This window comes from Oryza sativa, chromosome 1 (assembly GCF_034140825.1).
Source record: "Oryza sativa Japonica Group chromosome 1, ASM3414082v1".
In the NCBI taxonomy this organism is placed as follows: Eukaryota; Viridiplantae; Streptophyta; class Magnoliopsida; order Poales; family Poaceae; genus Oryza; species Oryza sativa.
The window spans coordinates 291,022-317,771 of record NC_089035.1 but is presented as its reverse complement, the minus strand read 5'-3'; the positions used below and the strand labels follow the sequence as shown (position 1 = coordinate 317,771).

The window sequence follows — 26,750 nt, the reverse complement described above, 5'->3', positions numbered from 1 at the left end:
GGCATTTTAACGAAACCACTTTTGGGAGTGGCATTCCAGCGAAACCCCGTTTTGACAATGGTTAAATGTCAATTTTCTCGTTGGGAGTTGGGAGGGATGGGTGGTGCATCAAGATTGATGCAAGGAAGGAAGGAGCAGTGGTGAGGAAGGAAGATGCTATAAAATGGGGGCATTGGTTCCTTGAGAGCTGGAGCCTGGACCTGGAGGAGCGGTGCGTTCTCCTTCTCCCTCCCCGGCCCCTAGCCGCCGCACCCCCACCCTCGCCCGCCTCTCGCCGTCGCCGGAACGGAAAATCATGGGCGCGGAGGCAGAGCACCGCATGTCTCCCTCCCCCGCTCCCGCTCCCGCTCCCCCTACCCCTGTTGGGAGGACCGACGGCGACGCCCCTCCCATGGTGCTGGGCCTGCAGCTGTCGGCGCTCATCGACCACGTCGCGCGCGTCGACTGGTCCCTCCTCAACCGCATCCCCGGCGACCGCGGCGGTTCACAGCAGGTACCTCCTCCTCCCTACCATACAACTAACACGCATAATTCACCTCAATTTCTTTGCTCTGTAACTGTCTGTAACTCTATGTTAATTGATCCTTCTGAATATGTATAACTGGTTACTATTCTCACCACAATATATACGTATTATACTATACACACAAGTCCTTTTAATCTTAGTTACATCCCATAGTAGGAGTACTATAAACTAGTACGTATTCCCTTTGATTGAATCTATCTAGGAGAGGAGTACTCCTAGACAACAAAAAGTTCAAACCATGTACCTTTCAGGAGTCAGATTTGACATGGTCCTTACTGTATTTTGGTTGGTTACATGCTGCAGCTACATTGAATTTAGTGTTGCTTTCGCTCTCAAAACTTGGGTAACGAATCAGTCTTTGCCTCAACTGTCAAACGCGGTTTCAAAACATCTTTCATGTTGCTCGCTCACACTGATTGGTCTATCAATCAGCCATGTCATTTGACATTATCTCATAGTACTAGGCAAAAAGCTTATGCTGACGAACCACTGAATCATTGACTTTTCGTTGCAAAGATACTCCTAGATCAAGTAGCCGGCTCAAAAACATTACTATCTTATTTCAGCAGTTGTTGTGCCCTTGTCACCTATGTGCTCCACAAAAGAAAAAGTAGACACAAAAGCTACTACTTTGGATGATCTTGCCCCAAACATTCAGCACCTTTTATTGTGGGTCTTGCTGACTCCTCCTATCCTCCATACAACATGCTACTTAAGTTAAAAATTTGCTGTAAATTTGGTACCGTTCGATCCCAGCTTTGACTTTAAATATCTCAATCTGGCATTTTCATGTTATCTAAATTATGCATAACCAATTAGAATTCGACACTTGGAATCGGTTGTGACACACTTCACTACACTTCTCTTTTCAATACCTTAACTCCACCTATCATTATGTCTATCAAGTTATCTATTCTCTCTTATCGTGGGGCTGCACCAGGAGATTCTACAAGTCATCATACTTAATCCTTGTGAATGCCCATGTTGCTTTAGCATAAGCACAGCAGCAGGTTGTATATATTTAGTTTCCTTTCCACAAACGCACATGGGCACATGTGCAGGGGAATATTTCCATGTTATTAAAAACATGTCTCTGAGAAAATTTATTAGAAGGAAATTAATGAAGATCCCGTGTTGATAGTTGGCATCATTTCACTTATTCTTAGGGTCGTAGCTCAGCAGCTGTTGGGAGGTTGAAGAATGATGGCCCTGCCCTTTGATTTATGTTTTGTTTCATTTGCCTATATCATGTATTGGCTTTGTTTGGAGGCCTGGCCTCGCTACATAGTGAAAAAATAAACATGTAGAGAGAAGGTTACCAAACATTGCTAAAGAAGCCAGGGAAGAGTGCTGTTACATTATGTTTCTTTCTGAATTCCACTTGTCATTTTATTTTGTGATGTACAGGTCTGTATTGAGGAGTTGAATCATATTCTGGCTGAAGTGAATGCTCAAATCCTCCCTTGCCGTGATGACCTTTCTTCAATAAGGACTATAGCCGGTGGTAGTGTCGCCAACACAATTCGAGGTCTCTCAGCAGGTTTTGGGATATCAACTGGAATAATTGGAGCTTGTGGAGATGACAGCCAGGGCGTTTTGTTTGTCAGCAACATGAGCTTTAGTGGAGTAGACCTCACAAGATTAAGGACAAAAAAGGGGCACACTGCTCAGGTAGTCTAAAATCTGAAGCCAATATCTATCTATTTTTTGCCCTTATTTTGCTGCTTAGTGGATAAGGCTGAAAATAATACCTATTATAGTGTGCATGCTTGGTCGATGCAAGTGGCAATCGCACCATGCGCCCTTGCCTATCTAGTGCAGTCAAGCTCCAGGTAACCCTTGCTTGATGCAGTCTTACACTGTTACTTTTCTCTTAACAGTCGTAGGCTTGATACGATCATTTACTCATTAACAGGCCAACGAGTTCAAAAAGGAGGACTTCAAAGGCTCCAAGGTGGTCCTTTTCCTCTTACGCCACATTCTGTGCACACAAATTCCAGCATATGTTACCATCACACAAAAAATCTTACTATGTCATAATAAATATGTTTATTTTTTGACATGGAATGTTTTTGTCATCATGATGTAATGCAGTGGTTGGTTGTACGATATGCAAGACAGAACATGGAACAGATCCTTGAAGCTATTAGGATTGCTAAACAAGAAGGTCTCTCAGTATCATTGGATTTGGCTAGTTTTGAGGTCTGACCGCAGCTCATTGGTACCGTAAGGTCTTTTTTTGGTACAGGCACCAGTCTGATTTTGTTTATTTATTACACAGATGGTTCGTGACTATAGGACACAACTCATTGACCTTTTGGAAACTGGCAACATTGACCTTTGCTTTGCCAATGAGGATGAAGCTAGAGAGCTTCTAGGGTGATACCCTCATCGCCTTATTGTTTCAGATGTTCTTCAGTGAGTGATACCTATTATAGTATATCTGATGTGTGCGTGTTTTTTCAGGGGAGAGCTGACATTTGATCCAGAGGAGGCACTTGCTTTCTTGGCCAAGTACTGTAAATGGGCCGTGGTGACCCTAGCTTCTAAGGGATGCATAGCGAAGCATGGGAAGCAGGTGAGATCAAGGTTATTGTGATGTACTACAATAGCAATGTTATTTGGGATGTTATTGTGATGCATACTAGTATTTGATACACATGCATGATGCATGGTTCAGAGTTGAGAATGGTTTCCTTTGCAGTTTGTTTGAGCAACAAGAAGGCGGCTTTGTTAACATGTAAAGTGAAAAATAAAATGCAGGTGGTTCAAGTGGCGGCAACCGGGGAGAGTAATGCGGTGGACGCGACGGGGGCGGGGGATCTGTTTGCGAGCGGGTTCCTGTACGGGTTGGTGAAAGGGCTGGCATTGGAGGAGTGCTGCAAGGTAGGGGCGTGCAGCGGTGGGTCAGTGGTGAGGGCTCTGGGCGGGGAGGTGAGGCCGGAGAACTGGCAGTGGATGTACAAGCAGATGAACGCCAGTGGCCTGCTGCTCCCTGACCTCAAGAACTGAAGAAAAAGAAAAAAGGGCTTGCCTTTTACTTGTCAAGCTTCCAAGAAAGAAACAAAGATTCAGACCATGGTCATTGATGGCTTGATTGTTTGTTAGTTAGACCTCCTATGCTCGGTTTCTTTCTTTGTTTCTTAATTTGTGAGATGAGATGAATGGAATGGATGGTGGTAACCTGCACTGCACTACAAGTCTCGCTGATTATTCAATTTGCTCGAGAAAACTCATATATATATATATAGTATAATAAAGTAACATAAAAGTTTGGATGTATGAAAATCTGAACGTGTTTGTTGTCAGCTGTCACCTCACCTGTGTGCAGAGTCTTAAAAGTAAACTAGAGACTACTAGTACCAAATTACGATCAATCATTTGCTGAGCTCGTGAATTCTGTCTGGTTCAATGTTTTGCAAAAGGAGGTTCTTTCACTTCTCCGCAGCAGGCAGCAAGATGATGTTTGGTTTTTATGATTGGTGGATACGTAGAGTGGATTGTGAGGTTAGAAAAGGTGTCAATTCCTTTATCATGCTATGCTAGGAGCTGGAGCCTTGTCGCTTGCTTGCTAGGGAGGAGGTGGGGTCTGGCCGGGGCTAAGGACATCTTCTTCTTTCTTCTTGCCCCTTGTGCCAGACCAGACGGAGAACAGTGATCAACTGTTTAGTTTAGTTAGCGCTTACTTATCTTTTTCTTTTTATTGTCTTGTTCTCGTGCGTGTTGAAAAAAAAAAAGATTGTCTATGGGTAATCCGGCTGAAAATTTCAGCCGAATTTGTAGCCTTACAATCAGCCAAGTCAGCACCCGCGCGTGCGACTCCGTCCAGGCCTTATTGGGCTGGATTTTGTGCTATGATGGGATTTGAGGCGGCTTGGGCCCAGTACAGTTGATAGGCCGGAAGTAATAGGCTTGTGGGCCTCGGCCCATACATACATCGAGAATCTTCTTCCTTTTTGTGCCGTTCTCCACGAGTCCTCCTCTTCTTCTTCTTCTTCCTTCCTCCTCCTTCCCAAGGCCAAGGCCAAGAAGAAGAAGAAGGGTGTGTTTAACTTTAACACCGGGGGTGGAACGGCCGCCGGCAGCGGAAGAAGATCCAGCCAATTCAATCCAATCCAATCCAATCCTCAGGTGACCCTCACCCTCGCTCGCCATTTGTCTTGTGAGTTGTGAATTCGAATTTGTAATTCTCCATATCCCCATGCAGGCTGCGGAGCGGAGGAATCAATTCAATGTCTTCCTCCGCCGCCTTGGCCTTGGCCTTGAGGAGGGCCACCTCCTCCGCGCACAAGCAGAAGCAGAAGCAGGCCCTCGCCCTAACGGATGCCGCCGCCTCTCGAATACGCCAACTCCTCAGCCTCCGCCACAGACCCTACCTGCGCCTTGGCGTCAAAGCACGCGGCTGCAATGGCCTCTCTTACACCCTCAACTACGCTGGTAACTCTTCACTTCTTCTTTTCTCTCTCTTTCTTCCACCCAACCTACTACTAGCATGCGCCTGCCTGCCTTCTTCTTTTTGTTCAATCAGGCCATTTCTTATCAAATAAAAATGGGCCAATCAATATTCTCTCAATATGGTTGACATTTAGGCCTCAATATTCTTTCTCTCTTGTCGAATTTAGACGTTATATCCATTTGGGATTAGTGGCCCATCTATGCTATGCATTGCGAGTCTCATTTGGTCAAACATCCTAAAAACCCTGCTAATGTTCCTACAACTCCGATCGGCCTTTCCTACATAACATAACCATTATTACATTAGTAATTACTCCCTCCGTTTCACAATGTAAGTCATTCTAGTATTTCCCACATTCATTAGCATCAATATGAATGTGGAAAATGCTAGAATGACTTACATTGTGAAACGGATGAAGTATCTATTATTGGTCAAACCAGTGTAGGAATATCAATCCCTATTTGCAGGCCTTTACATATTGAGTTTATGATTCTTATCAACTAATTGATTTTTATCTTCAGCTCATATCCATGTTTGATATCCTTACCATGCCTTGTTAGGATACTTTCACATCTAATGTTAATATGTTTTCTTCTTTTTGCGTGGAATCTAATGTTTATATCTCATTGCTTCTTTTTGCGGGGAATCTAATGTCATATCTTATTGCGCTACTCTGTCAAACATTGCCCGTGTAATGATAAACTTAGGTCCTGTCCTGTCTTTCAATCATCAAGAATACCATTACTATTTGCAAAATGTTTGTAGAAGCTGACGCTGTCTCTGTTTCTTTGTAATATTTTCTCTATATAGATGTCAGTAATTTCCCCATTAATTAGTGGATATCTTCCTTTTTGTGAACTGAATCATCATCTCCATTGTCCAACGGCTACATGTTCCTCTTCCTCTACTGCTATTATGTTTTTATTTCTATTCATGCTAAAGAGCGAAATATCTGTTTATTCAGATGAAAAAGGCAAGTTTGATGAGGTTGTTGAAGATAAAGGAGTTAAAGTACTAATCGATCCCAAGGCTCTGATGCATGTCATCGGCACCAAGATGGATTATGTTGATGACCCGCTAAGGTTTATGATTTGTGCACAACATTTCCTCCTCTCTACTTATTACCTCCTTTCACTACCTTACGGAGGCTTCTCCTGTAGGTCTGAATTTGTGTTCATCAATCCAAATTCCAAAGGGGAGTGCGGCTGTGGTGAATCTTTCATGACTACAAGCAGCAAGGGATCTACATCTTGAATAACGGATAGTGATGGGGGTAGTACGTGAGGTAAACAGAGCTAAATATGTCGAGGCTTCAGCTACCACTTTTCTGCTTTATAGCTTATTATTATTACATTGGAAGTACATAGCTCAACAGTGGTTGTAATAGATGCAATTGTGTGAACCCACCTCAACTGTGTTCTTTACATTGGGGGGGGGGGGTATGTGTTCTTGGTTTCTGTTGTTTGTTTACATGTGATTAATGAAAGAAACGAACCACGTTTGGTTCAGACACATCTGACGTGCTCATTGTGAAGTGGAGACTAGCTAATTCAAGTAGCTAGCTAGAGTTGTGTTTTGCTGCAAGAAAAAAAAGTATGATCTGGATGTCACATATCAGACAGGTCTCTGCTCTGGCTACTTGACTGCTGTAGTATATGATGTGTGCCTGAGCAAAGACCAAATTCTTAACAAAGAGGAGACATACACACCAGACAAAAGCAGAGGAATCGGATACTGAGATCCTCCAGCCGAGTCCAGTAATGTTGCTCAGTTTGATGAGTAGTACAACTTTGTGTGTTGGATCTGCTGTAGCTAGCTAGCTAGATGAGCTGACATTGTTGTATAGTACTCCTAGCTAGTAGTATGAATCTGTGATAGATTAGTTCAGTTTCCTCTGAAATTGGGTGGAGGCCAAACCCCATTCTCGTTGGTGACGTAGGAGGTGCACGACAGGGGCACCAGGCAGAGTCCTCTACTTCGGAGGTCAAGCTTTGCTGCTGCGTCCCCTCCATTTGACGTCCCCTTCTAATTGATTAATTAATCAATTGACACCAAGCAAACATGACAGGTCAGTTAACATAGTTTTAATTTCTCTTCTGAAACTAAATGAACAGAAAAGTTTATCTTTTTACCCGTTGTTGTTGTGCTGCCCTGCAGGCTAATTTCTTGCTGTTCTTGGATGATCTCAGGTATGGACCGCTCAAAGTCTGCTTACATTGCAATGTTTTATTATTATTTTTTTGCAAAACAGCACAGGAACAATTAATTCTCAGCTCAGGCCAAAGATTAATTCACAGGTAGATGTGCATTGTTACATACCTCAACTTGGTCCTGAAGAAATTTGATGTAACCGATGGCCTCCATGAGTACCGATGCGGTATCAGTCTGCATCTCATCATTTTAAAATCAAATTCTATCAAAGGGTGATTATATAATTACAGAAACTGGTAATGCATTCATTGATTGTTTGTTACATACCTTACCAAAGGGTGAGACCAGTTGCTGAAGGGCGGCAATTCTATCCCCTAGTTTCTCTTTCCTTACCTATAATAATTAGTTGAATTAGGATATGCATTACCATTGTCCAATGTTCATGCAGAGCAGATAAATGATCAAACATCGATCGGTCAGATCGATCTTTGTATGTGTATATACGGACCTTGAATGAAGGAAGCATTGAGGAGGAGTGTGACTCGAGCCGGGGCTTCTTTGACGATGGCGGCAGCGCTGTTGATGATCTGTGCTCCGTTGAACTCCCATGGCGGCCACCTCTCCCTTGAGCTGCTGCATTCGTATTCCTCTTCATCTGCATGTGTAGGTACACAAATTGACCTGCTTGTTAAATTGCTTACGTATTGAGCTTCCAAGTAATTAAGCTAGTTTCATCACTGCAAGTAAATATAATTATGTGTTGCAAACTGAAGTACCACTGATCAACTCCAGTCCAGGATGCATGTTGCTGCAACTGATGCATGTTCAATGTAGTACCAGTACTTTTTGGGGCAAAAAGATGACGCATGTCACCCTTAAAAGCTGCATATGTGCAGAACAAAAGGCTGTACTTTTTGTGAATGGACCGGGCCTAGCTAGCTAATTGGTTCAGGCAGGCCGGGAAAGCAAAATTACCTAACTAGCTAGCTTGCTGCTACTGTTTCAGCTGTGTCACCTAAGCTTGCTGCACATATATGCTTATGCTGTCCCCAGTTCATTACAGACAAATGGTCCTACAATTAACAACTCACAGGCTTTTGCCAAGCACAAACATGTTCTCTTGTTCTCTACTCTGCCCAAGACATGCAGATCGTTCCCTTACGTACCAGTTAAGCTAATTAAGCTAGCTAGCTAGCTTGCTGACAGTATATCTAGGAGACATCTGAATCAGGGCAAATGCATATAAATATGTATCTGTCTTACAAGGGCACTACTGAATATACTTCAAATTGGCACTCCGAGATACTGATTCATGCATTTTAGCCCGTCAATGCTAATTAATTTCGTCATATATTTGACCATGGCAGGATAATATATATATGTATGTATCGAGATCCGTCAAAACCTGATATGTCACAATCATGACAGAGACAAAAGTTAATTATCATCATGCCTGATGTGTAAGTATTTGCATGTGTAAGTATAGGCTGAAAATGCATGCATGTTCCTAATTACTAGTTTGGTTATCACTTATCACCATTATTAGCTTAATCAGTTCCAATATGTCTACAGTAACAATTAAGTGTTAGTCAGACAGTTTAGCACGTACTCCTCCAAGGACCATGTACTATATGAGAAGAGAAGGCAATTAATTAAGCTAGCCAGCTGGATTAATTAATGTATAACTAGTGCATAAATGCTGTGATTATGTACTGACCTGCAGGGTGTTGGATGGTCCTTGAATTAGATGAGCAGGAGGGCCAGCATAGGGGCAGGGCACATGCTCATCTCTTATGCTGCTATGGCCGACCACTGCAGCAGCAGCAGCCTGCCTCTTGCAACATATCTGCAGCGGCTCATCGCCGGCGGCCAGCTTCTGCAGCCGCGAGACGTTGATGCTCGGGAGCACAGCGCCGTCCAGATGTAGATGCGGCGGAGGAAGAAGCGTGGTGGCGCTGCATGACCTTGGATTGCTGATTAGGGATTGATCAGGACGTGGCCGTAGCTCCTCCTCGTTCATCATCACATTACTATTATTATTCGTGGAGCTTGCAATACTATGTTGATCTGCTGGCGCAGCGCAGCTGCTCCATTGGAACCCTAGCTCCTGCATCATTAGCACCGTGCTGAGTTGATGAGCCTGCAGATGGGGGCTTAATGTCGGAGGAGCAGCAGCTGCCAGCTGACTTTCAACTGATTGGAGTGATTCAAGCTCATATGAGCTTAACTGATCAGTACTGCTGCTTCTGATCAAGAGAGAAATTAAGAAAATCGAGTCAGATATTAATTACTTAATTTGTTATTATCACTGGTATCATCTATCTACCAGATTATTATGAGATATACAGACCTTGATCATGCATGACAAAAGGAACAAAGGTAATGCGAGCGGATGGAAGCTTTTTACATCAAGGAAACCAACAAATCAATAAGCCTAGCTAGATCCATGCTGCCAATATAATTAATGCACACATTGTTTCCTCTGAAGTTGTCATTTTGTTGTGCTTGCTACAATTCCCCAGAATCTCAGAAGGAACAAGGAGGTAGCAGACAAGAAGCCAGAGAAGAAAATCCAAATCCTAGGAATCCCAGGTGCATGATCTACAATACAAACTCAAAAGACATACATATAACTTCATTTTCGATCCTTTTCAGAGGGAACAACATATATGCATGAACAACTCAAAGAAAAGATGCATGAATAAACTATATCTATATATAAATATGTATGTGTGTGTAAAGCTATATATCTTACAGCATTGGAGGCTGGCTCCATTGGTGGTTCAATCCAAAGGTGTTGGGAGCAGGAGCAAAGGGCATGGAAGGCCATGGGATCAGGTCATCTTGCAAGAGATGATTATCACAGAGGCTGGAGGAGGAAGAGGAGGAGGCCATCATGATGATGATACTAAAAGGTTTATAATGATGATGATCTTTTTATTTGATGTTCCTTCCAAGAGAGTAAGAAAAGATAGGCCACACACGCACACATTGACACATGATCGATGCACGTACTACTACTAGCTACTGAATGAGCTTTTAGAATCTCTCAACAACATGCATGTGTGTAAAAGGAGAGAAGAAGTATACTATTGACTATTGAGATTGGGAAATAATGGATCCAGGTGCCCATAAGCTAAGGCTTCCTCGCCGCTTTCTCTCTTTTTATATTGGTTGGTAACTTTGTTCCCATGCCATGCCTCCTTACAGTAGTTAAGTTACAAAGGCAACTCAGTATCAAGAGACATCTGCAACTCTCTCTCTCTCTCTCTCTCTCTCTGTACTATCGTCATAGTTGGGATTTCTGTCTTTAGATCCATAAGCAGATGCTTGCATGCATGATTGACCAATTAATATAGATTGCTGCATGACTAATTAACTGTGTTGCCCTTCAAATTCAGAAAACAGCAAGCAAAAAGTAATGCAATTATTCATCGTGGCATCTATGACCTTGTAAGGCCTGTTTGATAGAGTTCCAACTCCTAAATTTAGCTTCAGGAGTTGAGTCTGGAGTAGAGTTGTGGAGCTGTCTAAACTCAGCTCCACCTCTCTAGTTCATTTTGTGTGAGAGAGTTCCACCCAACTCTACTCCCATTTAAGCTGAACTCTGAAAAAGGTGGAGCTGAAGTTGGAACTGTACCAAACAGGCCTGTAGTATAAACTGATCGACATCTGTGACAAGTCGATACATATACAAGGGCGGAAGCAGGAATGGAAGTGAAATACAATTCACAGAATAATTTGGTCCATGGACGATATTGTGTGGTAAAGGTTAGTGAGGGTCAAGAGTCTATTGCAGCGAGTACAATAGCAGATTATAAGTCAGTTGTATGCACATGTGGAGGAGAGAAGTGAAGAGGGAGAAGGAAAGCGGGCTACAGATCTGTAGCCAGCAGCAGCACGGAGGATTCCAATACGTTGTGTGTGTAGTATATGCTTATAGGTAACTATTGTATGAATAAGTTATTAGATTGGTTATAAATGAATTGGAGTTTGTAGTAGTTGGTTGTAGTATTAAACTTGCTCTTACTCAAGTAAGGAAGTAAAAATTTACGTCTTTGCCCCTGCTCAGTGTAAAATTGACCCCTGAGCACGGTGATGATCCAGAACAACGCCTTCTCTCCCTATCGAGATATCGTCCAACATCTCACGAATTGAGATAATTAAGGAACAAGATGTTCTCTGACTCTATCCCATCGATCATCAGTGATATCAAGCTAACCGTGTTTAGCTAGGGCGGAGAACAATGCATGCAACGAGCTCGCCGGCAAGCTTCCGGCCGACATCGATCGATCGATCGACGACCTCACCGTTTAATTTGTCAATGCCCGGCCGGTAATTGATCTGAATAGCTGCAGGCATACATGCGTCGATGAAGCAGGAGCTAGCTCCTGGAGAATTCAATTTGCTCAACTTGAGCAGCATGCAACCGGATGCATGGCGAACTTCGGGACTCTCTCGGTGTCCTCTTATATATCGATCCTTACATAGCTAGATCATTATCCTTGGGCGTACTCTCGTTTAATTTTGGATGACGTCCACGTTCATTACATGCCTGCCTGGTAAGTGAAATACTCCCTCCATCTACTTTTGATAGTCATATTTCCAAATCTGAAAATTTTATTTTTGATAGGCATATTTCAATCCAACAACCTATCATCTTAATGACTTTCTCGGATTTAATGCGTGACTCTTCATTGTTCCACACATGATTGGTTACATGAGCATTGAGAAATATAAATATTAATGAATCGCTTGTTTACTAGTAGTATGTTTAAATGGATGATAAGTAAAATTACTTATCCTTGGTCTATGTGCCATGATGAAATATAACTATCGATTACTAGCTAGCTAGGGTACGCAAATTAATTAATTAGAGATCAGTAGGGTGTGTGACATTGTAGGAGAAGATCAAGATGGCCTAAATAATTAGGGAGAGTATTATCTGATCTTTTGGGCTTCCAACTAGTAGTATATACTTTATGTAGCTTTTGAAATAAAGGGACGAGAGATAGCAGTAGTTCCGGTCCTTTTCCTCAGAAAAGGGACCTCTTTGTGATCTCGGTAATTGTGATGTAGTATATGATTCCATGCATACATATGGCTTAGGGTGCATAAAGTTAAAGTTGGTCTCAGCAGCAGCAGCAGCACGCTAGCTAGCTGGCCCTTCTTCCTTCTCCAGTTCTCTGGTCCTTCGGCCTCCAACCATAAAAATTAAATTAAACCGGATAATATATACCCCACAATCCTAAAATATAATAATCTATAATTAAATGGAACACATTATAGTCACATAAATCTGAATAAGACTATAATGTTCAGATTCATATATAAATATGTTCCGTTTATTTGTAGATTGTTATATTTTGGAATGGATGCACTAATATTATAGTATGCACGCACGAACTTGTGCTTCACACAGCATTGCCTGTCCTAGCTACACCTCGAGAAAACATGCATGCATGCATGTAGCCAATATATATAGACAAGCTAATATATATATCTACTCTGCAATAAACAGGAAGACTGATGGATGATCAGATGGAGCCCCAGAACATATATCGATCGTCCATTGATGCATGTCATGTCACTGGAGAAAGGCCGGTTGGGCAGCCATATATATGAGCAAAAGCTAGAGATCGACACTGATCTGCTGCAGCTGCATCTTTCAGTGTGTATGTATGGGCAGATGCTATATTAGAGCAGGTACAATAGCAGGCTATAAGCCAGCTATAACCATATTTTAAAGAGATAAAGGAAGAGAGAGAAGAGCAGCGGGCTATACATCTGTAGTCAGCTGCAGCACGGACTCCAAGACGTAATGTGTGTATGACAGGTAGGACCAGGTATTAATAGTATAGTAAGCAACTATTATATGAATTGACTATTACATTGGCTATAGATGATTTGGAGCCAGTAGTTGGCTATACTATTAAACTTGCTCTCAAACTATAAATCTCCTTAATTTACTTCCTTGGCCCTATATATATATATATATATATATATATATATATATATATATATATATATATATATATATATATATATATATATATATATATATATATATGCATAAATGATCGACCTTACTTAGCTCCTACATGCATTTCAGAATAATATCAAGACGTGTCGATCGATGAGATTAAGTACTCTCGATGCATGGGGGTCAAGCTTAGGGCCAGTTTAGTTCCCAAAATTTTTTCCCCTTCACCCATCGCATCGAATCTTTGGACATATGTATGGAGCATTAAATGTGGACAAAAAGAAAAACCAATTGCACAGTTTAGCTATAAATCGCGAGACGAATCTTTTGAGCCTAATTAGGCCATGATTAGCCATAAGTGCTACAGTAACCCACGTGTGCTAATGACGGCTTAAGTAGGCTCGAAAGATTCGTCTCGCGGTTTCCAGACGAGTTCTGAAATTAGTTTTTTCATTTGTGTCCAAAAACACTTCCGACATTCGGTCAAACGTCTGATGTGACACCCAAAAATTTTCTTTTCCCCAACTAAACCCACCCTTAACATACATCGATCACATCAGTATAAAAAGGAGAGACATATGTACTGTATATAAAGATGAGCTAGAGATCATATATTCATATGGAGAGCCAGAGCCATGCATGCATCGATCTTAATTAAAGAAATGAAAGGTAACATCGAAAGGTATCGGGAGAAAGGAAAGGGAAAATAAAGAGAAAAAGGCAAACAATAAAAAGGGAAAGGAAAAATGTACTCGATCACCTCCAAAAGTTCCATCAAATATGTCGTACGTAGCTTTAAGCGCATCTAATCCATCCATCACTTCTTCTCTAAAGGCCTACTAGCTAGCTCTCGCGCTACCTCTATCAAATAGTATATGTATCTTTTGATTAATTATTATTACTCCATCCGTCCCAGAATATAGCAACCTAGTACCGGATGTGACATATCCTATTAATTCGTAGTAATAGGATATGTCACATCCAGTACTAGCTTGCTATATTCTGGGACGGAGGGAATATTACAGAGAGTTCTGCTTTAATTAATTGCTGCTTTTATGCATTAGATGGACGGGAATGGAAAAACGGAGGAATAGAAAAACATAGGATTCTGACAGGAATGCAAGTGTAAAATAGAAGATTGCAAAACACAGGAAAAACACAGGAATGAGGGCCCATTTGAATCGCAGGATTGAGAAAACGTAGGAATAGGAAAAACACAGGATTTTGATAGGAATGCAAGTGTAAAACAGAGGATTGCAAAACGCAGGAAAAACATAGGAATAAACGTTTGATTGAACCGCAGGAAAAACGTAGAAATTGGATGAGAGAGATAGACTCAAAGGAAAGTTACCAAGAGGTTGAAGCTCTTGCTAAATTTCCTCCAAAATCTCTATAGGATTGTCCATTCCATAGGAATTTCAAAGGATTGGATTGGATTCAATCCTTTGTTTCAAATGGCTTCATAGAAAATTTTCCTATAGGATTGAAATCCTTCAAAATTCCTATGATTTTCCTCCAAATCAAAGGGGCCCTCATGATCGTTTGATTGGACCACAGGAAAAACAAAGGAATCGGATGAGAGAGATAGACTCAAAGGATTTTTTCCAAGAGGTTGGACCTCTCGCTAAGTTTCCTCCAAAATCTATATGCAATAAACCATTCCATAGGAATTTTGTAGGATTTGGAAAACTTCAATCCTTTGAATCAAAGGGATACATAGGAAAATTTCCTATAGGATTTCAATCCTATAAAATTCCTTCATAATTCCTTTGATTCAGGGCCCCTTTGAATCGCAGGAATGGAAAAACTGAGGAAAAACGTAGGATTCTGACATGAATGCAGGTGTAAAACAGAGGATTGGAAAATACAGGAAAAACACAGGAATGACCGTTTGATTGGACCACAGGAAAAACGCAGGAATCGGATGAGAGAGATAGACTCAAAGGAATTTTTCCACCTCTTGCTAACTTTCCTCCAAAATCTCTACAGGATTAGCCATTCCATAGGAATTTTAAAGGATAGTATAGGATTCAATCCTTTATTTTAAAGGCTTCCATAGAAATTTTTTCCATAGGATTGAAATCCTTCAAATTTCCTACACTTTTCCTACAAATCAAAGGAGCCCAAAGGGGGCCTTAGCAAGAGGTCCAACCTCTTGGTAAAAATCCTTTGAGTCTATCTCTCTCATCCGATTCCTGTGTTTTTCCTGTGGTCCAATCAAACGATCATTCCTGTGTTTTTCTTGTGTTTCGCAATCATCTGTTTTACACTTACATTCCTGCCAGAATCCTATGTTTTTTCTATTCCTCCGTTTTTTTATTCCTACGATTCAAAGGGGCCCTTAGTTTCTAAAATTAGAGAGAAGTTTGGAAAAAAGTTGGGAGTTTGGAAAACAAGTTGGGAGTTTATGTGAGTAGGAAAGTTTTGAATGTGATGTGATGGGAGTTTAGAGAAAGTTTGGTGAGAACTAAACATGGCCATACATTTTGCTTGCTGCCATGCATGATTACAAACTTTTGCATTGCATGCAGTACCCTTAGCTTCCACCCCATTATGGCCTAATCATAGTGTTTTGCTTTGTTTCGGATGTCGTCTCTTCTTCGAGAAGAGCATGCATGCACGCATATATTACTCATTCCTCTTAGTAACTTAATTAGTTTTCTCATAAAACAAGATCAGTTAATGTTAGGTGGCCGTCGGTGGTGACTTCATCAATCTTAAAATAAATATACTGATCAGTCTTTTAAAAATGCTCATAGGGATGGAATGTGCGTGTGCGTGTGTGTTCATAGAGGTGAGTATGCGTGTTGTAAGCGCCTGTGTTTATAATATGTTTCTAAAAAAAATTAATGGCGGGCTTAATCTAGAAAACATTATTTCAACATAATTATATGTTCTCCCTTGATTTGTTTCAAAATACTATATTATCAAATTTTTGGCTGTGTAACTGAACAAAAATATAAACATTTTTTACTTATTATATATTAGTAGACAAAATGCTTATATTTAATGTAGAACCATTGGAGTACGTAGGACACGCCATTGGAATTAATATTTTTTCCCTGGTAACTAGTTGAAAGTGATTTCACATAAGTAACATTAATTTGCATATTATACTATCATCATATAGTAGACAGTGCTTGTAACTACGGTTAATTAATTAGTGCAAGTTTAATAGAAGAACCAATTACTAGCATATATGTATATTATAGCTAATATATATGAGTAATATATAGATTAGTTATAAGGTTGTCTTTAATTTTCTTCTCCTCTCTCTCTCTTTCTCCCTTGTCTAATTAATAGATTAATGCATGTAACTAGCTCAAGTGAGATCGATGGAGGAATCTTCTCCATAGAAAACTGAGAAAAACACTGCATACAGTCAATTACTCCCTCCCTTTCAAAATATTTGACACCGTTGACTATTTAGCACATGTTTGACCGTTCGTCTTATCAAAAAAAAATCGTGAAATATGTAAAACTATATGTGTACGTGAAAGTATATTTAACAATGAATCAAATGATATGAAAAGAATAAATAATTACTTAAATTTTCTGAATAAGACGAATGGTCAAACACGTACTATAAAGTCAACGGTGTCAAATATTTTGAAACGGAGGGAGTATAATATACTATATGAAGATAGGGTTACATGGATGGCGATGCAGTAGGAAAATTAAAAAGAAAAGTAAAAGCGAGCCGACCGGAGGAGGGGCCCGGCCTTTGGTCCTGTGTGTCCTCTAAAGCTGATTGAGAAGAAGACAAAAGCGGGTCCGGAGGGAATATATATGCTCACTTAACATTGCAATTCGATACTCTACATCGAAATCTAACCCCGGCCCTCTCGATCGTTGTTTAATTAAGTTGATATAATTGTCATTATTGATATTACTTCTTCGTATTAATTACACGTGAATCACGTACGGTGTCATAACATTTTGTCTATGTACACACTTGAGATATATAAATGTCACTTCATCGAAATTAAACCACCTAATAATTAACTAGTTTCATACCGTTTAAAGTTAACATTATATACTAAGTTATCTTTGCGAGGAAATTAATATATACTAAATGATTTGAGAGTTAAGAAATTAATTATAAACAGATTAATTTCTTCGTAGTTAATTAATTTATAAATGAAAATTGGATCAAGATTACGTACGTCGAAGGTACCAAATAGGAGTATGCAGCTAGCAGCTGGACTGGAGGCACCGACCAACAACAGAGGCAGATCGAAGGCTTTGTAGCCGGCCGCCGCCTGCACTGCACTGCACTCCATCAAGGCATGCAATTATATATAGGACCGGACCATGCATCAACGTACTACGTACCAGGATGGTGCATGGCCCACTCGTTTGCAAATGATCGATCTTTCATGTTCTTAATTATATATATGTTCTTGTTAATTAATTAAGTAATGGTTAATTTGTGTACATAACATATATATAGTGAAAATCGCCGGCCATATCTAGGCCCAGGACTAATCGCAAATTTGTGGGGAAAAGTACACCGAAGGCCCCTCAACTTGTCATCGAGTATATATGACATCCCTCAGCTTACAAAACCGTTCACTTTAGGTCCTTCGGTGGTTTTGACCCCGGTTTAAAGTGAACGGTTTTGTATGTTGAGGGATGTCATATATCCGGTTTTGCGGTTGGGGGATGCTTTCGTAACTCGATGACAAGTTGAGGGACCTTCGGTGTACTTTTTTCCCAAATATTTGTGTACACACGAGACCGTACAGGCCCATCAGCTAACAGCCTCATGGGCTTCTCCCCTGCTCCCTGGTTTACGGCCTGCATGAACCCTCATTGCCTGATGCCCTTAGTAATACTCTCTCCATATTTTTCACTTCTAAGTTGAGTATTTTTTTACCAAAGGAGTACTTAGCATGCCATATTTATTGCATTAATTTTTTTGCATCCAATTCCAAACCAGTACTAGTACTAACCTCACCAGTACGACAATACAGTCATTGAGTGGCCCACTGCCCCCTATTTACCTCCTGCCTAGCTTTGCCCATTTAATTGAACACCATATATATATATTTTCCTTTTCTTATCTCTTTAGAGAATTTACGTGTGTCTATGCCCACGTGAAATACATAGATGTTAAATCTGAAAGTTACTTGTTGGGCCCAAAAGGGAGGGTAAATAGATTAAACCTATAATTTTAAACGAACTTTGATTAAATACTTCCTCGAACACTCCGATCAATTCTTCGGAACCCTCAGTCTAGTTTGGTAGTTCCACTAAGTTCTACAGAGGTTTCAAGCTAGGAGATAAATTAACGCTACTACCACAATAGAATCCTAATATCAAGTCTTAAAGGGAAAACCTAGTCCATCGGTGGGGATTATTTAACCCCGTTTTCCTTGCGAAGGTGGAGTAGAGCCTTCACAAATTTTCTTGGGCTTGCCACACTGACTTAGAAACTTGAAGGAGATACCTAAACAGATAGCAGGCTGCCCTTCAAGAGTAAACAAGCATGTGAAAGGTCCAGCGTCGATCTCAAGTGCTCAAGCATAAATCCTAGTTCACAAGCACTTAATCCCCTGAAATTCCAACTCAAATCCCATAAAGATTTGCCTCAAAGGTAGGAGAGAGAGGAGAGCTTAATGAGAGAGAGACAGAGATGGGGTGAAAAATCAAAGAGGAGAAAGTGTGGGTTAGTGGGTATAAATACCCCCAACTCCCAACTAGTCGTTATGGCATCGCCAACACGATCATGGAGTCTTTGAGCATGGCCCTAGAGCCTTTGGCCTGCCACATCGTTGTGGCAGAAACTGTGGCTCGGAGGCCCTGGAAATGGGCATCAACACTCGAGGAGACTTTCTGGAGTCTCCCAGCCAAACAAAAGGAATAAGTTCATCAAAGGTCCCTTAACTTGTCAACGAATCCGATTTTCATCCTTCAATCACAAAACCAGATACAACGGATCCCTCAACTATCAAATCTGGTACGAATTAGGTCCCTCGGCGGTTTCAATAGCAGTTTTGGCTGACGTGGCGCCTACGTGGCTAATTTGACTCGGTCTCGATCTGACGTGGCACTGACGTGGCGCTTACGTGGCAATTCAATTCGGGAAAATAATAAACCCCGTGAGACCCACATGTCAGTTTCACACACAAATTAATAAAAAATGGCTGGGCCCACGTGGGCCCCACATGTCATTTCACCCCTCTTCTTCCTCCTCTCTCTCCCCATCTCCCATCTCTTCATCTCTCTCCCCTTTCCTCTCTCGCTTCGGCGCTCGCCCCACTCTCCTCGTCCCCAGGCCTCTCCGACCGCCTCCTCGCCGCCCGCCACGAGCTCAAAAGCGGCAGGAGCACCTCGCCGCTGCCTCCTCGTAGCCGACCTCGCCGCTCGACTTCGTGCTGCCCGCGCCTTACCCGACCCCCTCGTCGCCGCTGCCGAGCTCAAGCCTCTCTTGGTGGATCCCGAGGGATCTGGATCTAGTCAGGACGAACCCGTCGCCGTCATCGGCGTCTGGGCACGGTTCATGAGTAAAGGCGGCTGCGCCGTCCGTCGCTGCTCCATCACCAGCTTCTCGCTGTCCACGCTGACCAACTCGCTCGTCGTCGGCGTGCGCCATGTATGGCGAGTGGGCGCAGCAGCTCGTCGTTGTCAGCTCTGGCCAAGGATTACAGCAACACGCGCACTTCAACTAGCTGGAGCGAAAATCTTTGTGGACAAACACAGAAGAATTTCTCGACGACGAACGCCTTATCTAGTTTTTCTCATTCACTTGGAACTTAACTCAGGAGATTACATGAATTTTATAGCCCAACAGACACACCACTAAGCAAACAAACTTCGGCCGCATCGTACGCGCACGCAGCACGCGATCTGATTAATTCGGCAGCCACTAGCTAGCCGCATGCACGAAGCTAACTGCCACACAAAAATAATGCTAACAGTTGTCCAGCTCTCCGTCTTCCAGGCCATCGTCTGTTTCACGCTGCACGCTGCTGCTGTTCGTGCTCGAGGTCAGGAAGGCCGCCATCGGAATGTACGTCGACGGCGCCTCATCCTCCGACGAGCAAAGGACGTCGAGGCCAGCGCTGGCGCCGCCGCATCCACGGTCATCGTTGTCACTGCGGTGAGCGGCGCCGGCAAGCCGTCGCTGTGGGGTGCTGGTGAAAGTGGTGGCGCCGCTCCCTCCTCTCCTGCCGGCGGTCATCAGGGAGAAGGGCAGCGGATGGCGGCCATCGGGGACAAGGGCGACGACCGGTGGGAAGGAGCTAGGCGAGCTCTCTGGTCTACCGGCGAGCGCGTGCAAGAGCGAGATGGCCGGCGGCCACTCTTCGCCATTTCCGCCGCCGCCGTCGTCGCAAGAGAGATAAAAGGAGGGGAGATGGGGAGAGAGAGGAAGCAGAAGAGGATGGGGAGACATGTGGGGCCAACGTGGGCCCCACCATTCTTTTATTAATGTGTGTGAAACTGACATATGGGTCCTTTTTTCGGATCAAATTGCCACGTAAGCGCCCACATCGGTGCCATGTCAGATCGAATTAGCCACGTAGGCGCCAAAACCGCTATCGAAACCGCCGAGGGACCTAATCTGCACCGGTTTTGATAGCTGAGGGACCCGTTGTATCTAGTTTTGCAGTTGAAGGACGTAAATCGGATTGGTTGACAAGTTAAGGGACCTTAGATGAACTTATTCCCAAACAAAAAGGCCACAGCCCCCGAGCAATGGCCCTCCGAGCACCCTAGGAGGTTTGACGGAGTCTCCTGAGTTTTTGGGCTTGCAAGTGGAAGGCGTAGAGCTTGGCCTTGGGGCCCCTAGAAATGGTCCTCTGGGCACCCGAGAGAGCTTCCCGGAGTCTTCGGGCTGCCTAGTTGAAGCATGTACCAAGGAGCATGGGACTTGGAACACTTTTAACTTAAGAATCGAGGATGGATTTTGTGCATCATTGCCTTGCATTGCACACACCCATCTTGATAAGTACGTCATGCTTAGACTCAGCAAAACATGCCACGAATCGAGCAATTTGCTTGGATCGGCTCCAAGCATGTGTTTCACGCGGCTCGTCGGCTTCACGATCCTCTTCGGCGCTGGCCCTCCCACATCTCCCGCTGCCACTGCTATATATGTTCCTCGTTTTCCGCTGGCCAGTCAGGGTGCTTGCTACCTCCGTCGCCCCCTGGCCACCCCGAAGCCTTACTATTTTTCGGGGGGTTTATAACATGGTTTTCAGAAAGATTAGGTTGACAGTAAAAGAATGTGGTTCTGACAGGCTGATATCCTTTGAGAAAAGTAAATTCGCAAGGAGAAGGTAAATACTCACTGGCTGATTATCACCCATCTTCTTCTGTAATTCAAGTTTCGACTGTGCATTGTCTCGTTGCTTCTTGAGTTCCTCCATTTCTTTTTCCACCTGCTGTGTTCAATTAATTAGGTCAGTTACAAAATGGAAATGATTCCAGTTAATTTCATCCTTGAGCATAGGCATTTACCTGTCTAATCTTCCTGTTCCTTTCCATTATAATGATCTCAGAAGAGGAGGCACGATCAGGGATTCTCAGTTCAGTTTCAAGTCTAGCAACTTCTATCTGAAGGTGCTTCACCAATTGCTTATCTGATACCACCTGTATGTACCAAGGGATGAAGATTTGCATTCTGATAAGTGAATAAATGATGTCTCACAGTCACAGATCTTACCATATTAACTTTTGCATTATTTGTAACCTCCTTGGCACAGGTTGCAAAGAATAGAGTACGTATTTCTAGATTGTTCTACATGTGTTTGCGCTGGACTCATGGTACAGATGATGGATGCTCTTGCATTTCCACCCAAAGAAAGCTGGAGAATGCGTGTCAACTTTGAGTCTCGATAAGGTATGTGTCCACTTCTTTTATCCGAGCTGCAGTGGAAATTTAGAGTCAGTCTGCCAATATTCCCAATAAAGATAGACTTCATTATACTTTCCTGTTCAAACCAAGGAGCAGTAAAAATGCAAATATGCAGTAAATTATGTAAATAGAAAAGAGGCCTCAAACTGTGTATTTGCATGACAGTGCAAATAAATTGTCTAGTTTAACATGTTCATGACACTGCAAATACACACTGCTTATTATTAGTCCTGCCATACTAATGTCACTTAGCCCACACATTCAAGAACTTACCCTCTTTATAATTAGCTGTGTTGCGGCTATGACCTTTTAACAAAACTCACATTAGTTTTAAATATGCAGAATGATTAAACAATATAGTGGCAATAGGACAGAGTACAGAGCAAGTGCCTCCCACTTAAAGGAAGTGGCCTAGTGGTAATATTTTGATCTGATGCATCTCATTAGCGTTTTTAGAAATTCATTAGGAGATCAGATACATTATTAACATACTGATATCATTACAACTGTGATTGTTTAATTAATTTTCAGAATAATTTCATAAGAATAGGTGGGCCGTTGACTATTTCATACATCTAGTTCAGTAAGTGTACCTTCACATTGACAAATCACAGATGTTTAAGTCTTACAAACATGGTTTTGATGAATTCATAAATATAAAAACAACATTTTATACAGAACGGAAAAAATGATAGAACAAAATTTATGCTGCTGAAATGCATGAATATCTCAAGTGAGTCCTATTGCAGTGAATTTTGTTCTCAAGATTTTAGCCAAAGCCGAACTAAAATAACATATGGAAGGAAAAGAAATAAACTCCACTTTGGTTGGGAGCTAATTACATGAATTATAGCTACACAGAAAACTCACCCAGCATTAAATATGATTGGTGGAAGCAATACACGAAGAAGAGGTCCTTGCTGAACAGAAAATTGTGTGAATTCTTCCTGCTACTGACGAGCAGAATCACACCTCCAGTTATCAGCCCCTGCAAGTGCCAACCCATAGTGCAAAGCTCAAACTACTCCACTGTGAGACAAAACCACAAAATGGTCAGAAAAAAAAGACGGTATGCTTTAAAGAGCATACTGACTCTGTAATTAGTCTGTATGGTGGTGAACAGATCAAAACTATGGCGAAACATTTTAGGAAAAAAGAACTTGCTATCTGTAGTTGGCACCATAAGCAGGATGCAAAAATGTGCTACCATAACAGGAAACCAAAACCACACACAGCTTCCTGTACTTAGACTGGAGGATGCTCCCAGTATCACTCCACTAACAAACCGCAACTTGTTCATCTCACATAAACAAATGAACTGCATGGCATACATCAGAAACAAGCAGCCTACCAACAGTTGACAAATAAATCAATAGCAGTACCTAATTCTGAAACTATCGCCTTTTCCCCTTCCAAGAGTACGGGAATGGAATAATCTACCAGACTACTATCAGATCGCGACCAATACATGCAAGAACTCACGTAGCACCTTGGAACTAAGCCGAATAAGCATATAGACAAGGAGCGGGAGGGGAACACGAGTGATCTTTACCCAGGGAAGAGGATGAGCGGCCGAAATCCGGAGGAGAAAGAAAATAAGGTGGTTCGTGTGCGGGATAGATGGAGGAGCGTCGAGGTGCACGCAGCAGGTCCACTTGTGCTCGCCATCCCCAGGCCCTAGCCTCATCGCCTCGCCTTGCCGCTTCAGTTCGTCAGCCTCCTCTAGAGATCCAGACTTTTTTTTTTCTGAGATGTTTCTGAATTTATTTACAGCTGATGGGGGCGAAATCGGCGGAAACGGGGGCATTACCTTTGTGGCGCTTGTACTTGGTCTTGCACTGGGGGCAAGCCTGGGCGCCATCCTTTCGCTCGTACTCATAGCAGGGGCGGCACACCGGGAAGCCGCAGACGTCGCCCTCCGTCACCTAAGATCTGGCACGCCTGCCCGCTCCCGTGCCTCCCCGACTTTTGCGGAACAGATCACCCACAAAACCAAAAATCAAAATCTGGACTCTCCTCCGCAAGATCCACCCACGAGTTGCGGTGCATTTCGGGCGGCCATTCACCACGGCATCCGCGTCGCCATCCATGGCGCACGCCGCAGCAGCAGCAAACCAGTTCTCAGCTCACCGAATCACGCCCAGGATCCGTACACCGGGATCAGCACCGCCGCATCCCGCGCTGCCAAGAAATGAACACGACAACATCCAGATCAAGAACGGAGACAAAACCAAGAAGTCACCGGCGGAGGCGGGGCAAGCATTACCAGGAATCCTCCCGGCGAAGAAGGCTTCCAGCAGAGGACGCGGGAGTGGACGGGAACTTCATCCTCCTCAGCGCCGCCCGATCTGTCATCGACGAGCCCGGTGCCGCTAAATCAAGCGACCAAGAACTCACCATCAACTGATTCGACAGCCAAAAGCCAACCTGGATCTGTAACATGGAACATCCCATCGTCTTTGGATTTGGATCAGAGAGAGAGGGAGAGTGAAGAAAGAAAGGGCAGGGGAGCAGGGCCTTCCCCCCTGGAACTCACCACTCTGAAGGAACGGCCGACGTCGACACTTGCAATGAACCTCAATGTGCTAGCCCTCGCCTCCGGATGACCGGATCTGCCGGCGAGGAGGTCGTGGCTGCCAGATCCGGTGACCACGGCCTGCCCTCCACCGGATTTAGTCCCACGGCGTTAAGGAGGAACCAGATGCCTCTCCCTTCTCCTTTTTTTTTTCTTTCTCCGAGAAAGCTCGGCTGGTCAACTCAATGCAGCACACAAGAGGTGGTGGTTGGTCTCCGCCATGGCGAGCTCATCATCCGACCCCCACAAGCTCACCACGACGGCGAGAAGAAGGCACGGCGATCCAGCTGGGTGTGAGAGGAGCAGGCGACGGCGACGCAGCGAGGAGAGCGGGTGGCGGCGGCGGCGCTGCGAGGAGGGCGGGCAACGGCGGCGACGCAGCGAGGGCGCGAGGAGGAGGAGCCACGGAAGCGTCGTGGGAAGGGGAGAGCGATAGAGAGGAGACAGGCGAGTGAACGGTGGCGGCTAGGGTTTCGGGGGAGACGGGGAGGAGGAAAGATAATGCGAAAAGGCCCCTCAGTTTCCATAATTCAGAGCACGGTTCTTTTTTCCCATTTTTGTCTCCTTCGTCTCGGATTTCTCAGGACTCGGAGGGTCTAAACGTAAGATTATGGAGCCGAAAAAGCTACAACGAGGACGTATAACAAAATAACTATAAAAGCGAGGGCTTTTGTGCAAAAATTCCAAGACGACGCGGAGGCAGGAGAGCTCGCGAAATCCCACCCATTTTCCAGCGCCCCGTGACGTGTCGCGCCCCGGCCGCGTCCACGCCAGCGCAAAACGCTGAGGGACGAGCAGCCCTATACCTGGCCAAATGGGCCGTGCCAAGCCGGGCCGGCCCAAGCACGACCGCACTGTAGAAGGCCCAGGCCCGGCACGGCACGCCGGCCTGTGGGCCGTGCCGGCACGGCCCGTTTACCCGTGCCGTGTCTGGGCCGACGCCATAGCCCGTGGGCCAGCACGGCACGGCACGTTTACTGTAGAGGGCTGGCACGGCCCGGCACGGCCCGCGAGCACGGCACGGCACGGGATCGGCTCGGCCGCGCACACCGCGGCACCGCGCACGTGGCGCCAAGCGGCCGAGCCGCCGAGGGCAGCCGCGGGGCCAGGCGGCGGGAAGCGCGCGTCGCTTCGTTCGCGCGTGGCGCGTGGCAAGCGGCGTCGCGACGTGTCGGCGTGTCGCTGGGGCTGGCCAGCTGGGAGGCTGGGACGCTGCCTCACGCTGGGTCGGTCGCTCACTCGCTCTCGCTGCCTGTCTGCCTGTCTGCCACTCTGCCTCCGTGCCTCGTTGGGAGCAGCCGAGACAGCGACTCGGCGAGACCCCGTACGGCGGCCGAACGGCTAGTCAAACGACGAATGCGAGAGTGCCACGTGTCCCCCAACGGCTAGTGAGCTAATCCAACGACCAGAAGTAGCCGTTGGAGAGCAAAAAAAAAGGAAAAAAATTCGAAAAAAATATGAAATTTATTTCTATAAATAGGACACCCACCAGAGCATTCTGAATCATCCATACCTCCCATTTTGTGCTCTGTTGTGCTCTTTCGTGTGATAGATCGATTTTTTGATTTAGACAAAATTTGACAAAATTTTGTGTAAAATCAAAAATAGTTTGTGACTAAAAATAGTGCATACAAGAGGTGTAAAGCCAAGCAAAGGTGGTAAGAAAGAAGTACGTCATATATTCAGTTTTATGTATTATTTTATTTTATGTTATGCGAATAAATATTCTGAAATTTGTTTATGTTGTTTTAAATTTTCAGAATGGATGAATCGAACATTCCATCGTTCACGTTAGGTGATTTCGACCCTAACTACGTGTCGAGGTCATTCCCAACTGGTGAGTATGATGCCACCGGATCGGCTCCAACACCACCAGTTATGGAGCCACCGGCGGGTTCAGAAGCATCCGGCACTATGAGTGGGAGTGCATCGACGAACACCGGCTCAAAGAGATCAAGAACTTCCGGTGTTTGGCAACATTTCGATGAGGTGGCCATGACAGGCCCTGATGGAAGGCAGGTAACATTCGCGAGATGTAGAATATGCAAAAATAAGTTATCTGCAAAATCATCTGGTGGAACAGGACATTTGAAGCGGCATGCCGAGGCTTGTGCAAAGAAGCAAGGAATCCAACTACGACAGCAACAACTACTACTAAATCCTGATGGTACGGTACGTACGTGGGAGTATGATCCT

At 43.9% G+C, this 26,750-nt stretch overlaps 4 protein-coding genes and 1 long non-coding RNA gene across 9 annotated transcripts; 3 read left to right on the top strand and 2 right to left on the bottom strand.

Moving 5' to 3' along the window:
• Nucleotides 1-189: 189 nt before the first annotated feature.
• Nucleotides 190-3,814, top strand: LOC4326303 (uncharacterized). Its single transcript, XM_015766539.3, has 8 exons — nt 190-493; nt 1,934-2,197; nt 2,287-2,358; nt 2,442-2,480; nt 2,621-2,728; nt 2,808-2,905; nt 2,993-3,104; nt 3,290-3,814. The coding sequence occupies exons 1-8, from the start codon at nt 296-298 to the stop codon at nt 3,536-3,538; spliced, it is 1,140 nt and encodes a 379-aa protein (XP_015622025.1). The 5' UTR covers nt 190-295; the 3' UTR covers nt 3,539-3,814.
• Nucleotides 3,815-4,546: 732 nt separating this feature from the next.
• LOC9272545 (iron-sulfur assembly protein IscA-like 3, mitochondrial) lies at nt 4,547-7,051 on the top strand. 2 transcript variants are annotated; one of them, XM_066310218.1, is made up of 5 exons: nt 4,547-4,657; nt 4,734-4,963; nt 5,947-6,064; nt 6,143-6,267; nt 6,922-7,051. In XM_066310218.1, the coding sequence occupies exons 2-4, from the start codon at nt 4,759-4,761 to the stop codon at nt 6,234-6,236; spliced, it is 417 nt and encodes a 138-aa protein (XP_066166315.1). In that variant the 5' UTR covers nt 4,547-4,657; nt 4,734-4,758; the 3' UTR covers nt 6,237-6,267; nt 6,922-7,051. The 2 variants fall into 2 exon arrangements, with proteins under 2 accessions (XP_066166315.1, XP_015627212.1); XM_015771726.2 differs by lacking the exon at nt 6,922-7,051 and having other exon boundaries at nt 6,143-6,494.
• On the bottom strand, nt 6,597-10,031 carry LOC4326301 (uncharacterized). Of its 2 annotated transcripts, none has more exons than XM_015771714.3 (7): nt 9,889-10,031; nt 8,851-9,379; nt 7,642-7,788; nt 7,461-7,526; nt 7,302-7,367; nt 7,115-7,189; nt 6,597-7,007 (listed from the first exon to the last, which is right to left on the bottom strand). In XM_015771714.3, exons 1-7 carry the CDS (start codon nt 10,029-10,031, stop codon nt 6,867-6,869), a joined length of 1,167 nt encoding a protein of 388 aa, XP_015627200.1. In that variant the 3' UTR covers nt 6,597-6,866. The 2 variants fall into 2 exon arrangements, with proteins under 2 accessions (XP_015627200.1, XP_066166312.1); XM_066310215.1 differs by having other exon boundaries at nt 6,597-7,004.
• On the top strand, nt 7,663-10,306 carry LOC107280189 (uncharacterized). Its single transcript, XR_001543865.3, has 3 exons — nt 7,663-7,800; nt 8,857-9,725; nt 9,891-10,306. It is a non-coding gene; the product is annotated as an uncharacterized lncRNA (long non-coding RNA).
• Nucleotides 10,307-20,504: 10,198 nt separating this feature from the next.
• Nucleotides 20,505-25,021, bottom strand: LOC4326300 (kinesin-like protein KIN-7A). 3 transcript variants are annotated; one of them, XM_066310213.1, is made up of 9 exons: nt 24,516-25,021; nt 24,246-24,412; nt 23,790-24,160; nt 23,532-23,701; nt 22,850-22,967; nt 21,788-21,990; nt 21,583-21,714; nt 21,414-21,503; nt 20,505-21,289 (listed from the first exon to the last, which is right to left on the bottom strand). In XM_066310213.1, the coding sequence occupies exons 6-9, from the start codon at nt 21,788-21,790 to the stop codon at nt 21,287-21,289; spliced, it is 228 nt and encodes a 75-aa protein (XP_066166310.1). In that variant the 5' UTR covers nt 21,791-21,990; nt 22,850-22,967; nt 23,532-23,701; nt 23,790-24,160; nt 24,246-24,412; nt 24,516-25,021; the 3' UTR covers nt 20,505-21,286. The 3 variants fall into 3 exon arrangements, 2 of the variants coding, with proteins under 2 accessions (XP_066166310.1, XP_015621860.1); XR_001542551.3 differs by lacking the exons at nt 20,505-21,289; nt 21,414-21,503; nt 21,583-21,714 and having other exon boundaries at nt 22,850-23,008; XM_015766374.3 differs by lacking the exons at nt 20,505-21,289; nt 21,414-21,503; nt 21,583-21,714 and having other exon boundaries at nt 23,532-23,714.
• Between the last annotated feature and the right edge of the window lie 1,729 nt (nt 25,022-26,750).

Excerpts from the sequence above, each read along its gene's own strand:
- LOC9272545 (XM_066310218.1), top strand. The coding sequence starts at position 4,759 with ATGTCTTCCTCCGCCGCCTTGGCCTTGGCCTTGAGGAGGGCCACCTCC. Across the intron at positions 4,964-5,946 it reads TTACACCCTCAACTACGCTG|ATGAAAAAGGCAAGTTTGAT; the intron begins GTAACTCTTCAC and ends CTGTTTATTCAG. Across the intron at positions 6,065-6,142 it reads TATGTTGATGACCCGCTAAG|GTCTGAATTTGTGTTCATCA; the intron begins GTTTATGATTTG and ends CTTCTCCTGTAG.
- LOC4326303 (XM_015766539.3), top strand. The coding sequence starts at position 296 with ATGGGCGCGGAGGCAGAGCACCGCATGTCTCCCTCCCCCGCTCCCGCT. Across the intron at positions 2,198-2,286 it reads AAAAGGGGCACACTGCTCAG|TGTGCATGCTTGGTCGATGC; the intron begins GTAGTCTAAAAT and ends TACCTATTATAG. Across the intron at positions 2,481-2,620 it reads AGGACTTCAAAGGCTCCAAG|TGGTTGGTTGTACGATATGC; the intron begins GTGGTCCTTTTC and ends GATGTAATGCAG.
- LOC4326300 (XM_015766374.3), bottom strand. The coding sequence starts at position 23,858 with ATGAGTACGAGCGAAAGGATGGCGCCCAGGCTTGCCCCCAGTGCAAGA. Across the intron at positions 22,968-23,531 it reads CCGCTCATCCTCTTCCCTGG|GGGCTGATAACTGGAGGTGT; the intron begins GTAAAGATCACT and ends TGGCACTTGCAG. Across the intron at positions 21,991-22,849 it reads CCAATCATATTTAATGCTGG|CTCGGATAAAAGAAGTGGAC; the intron begins GTGAGTTTTCTG and ends TTTCCACTGCAG.
- LOC4326301 (XM_015771714.3), bottom strand. The coding sequence starts at position 10,031 with ATGATGGCCTCCTCCTCTTCCTCCTCCAGCCTCTGTGATAATCATCTC. Across the intron at positions 9,380-9,888 it reads TGGAGCCAGCCTCCAATGCT|AAGCAGCAGTACTGATCAGT; the intron begins GTAAGATATATA and ends TCTCTTGATCAG. Across the intron at positions 7,190-7,301 it reads TTCTTCAGGACCAAGTTGAG|ACTTTGAGCGGTCCATACCT; the intron begins GTATGTAACAAT and ends CAATGTAAGCAG.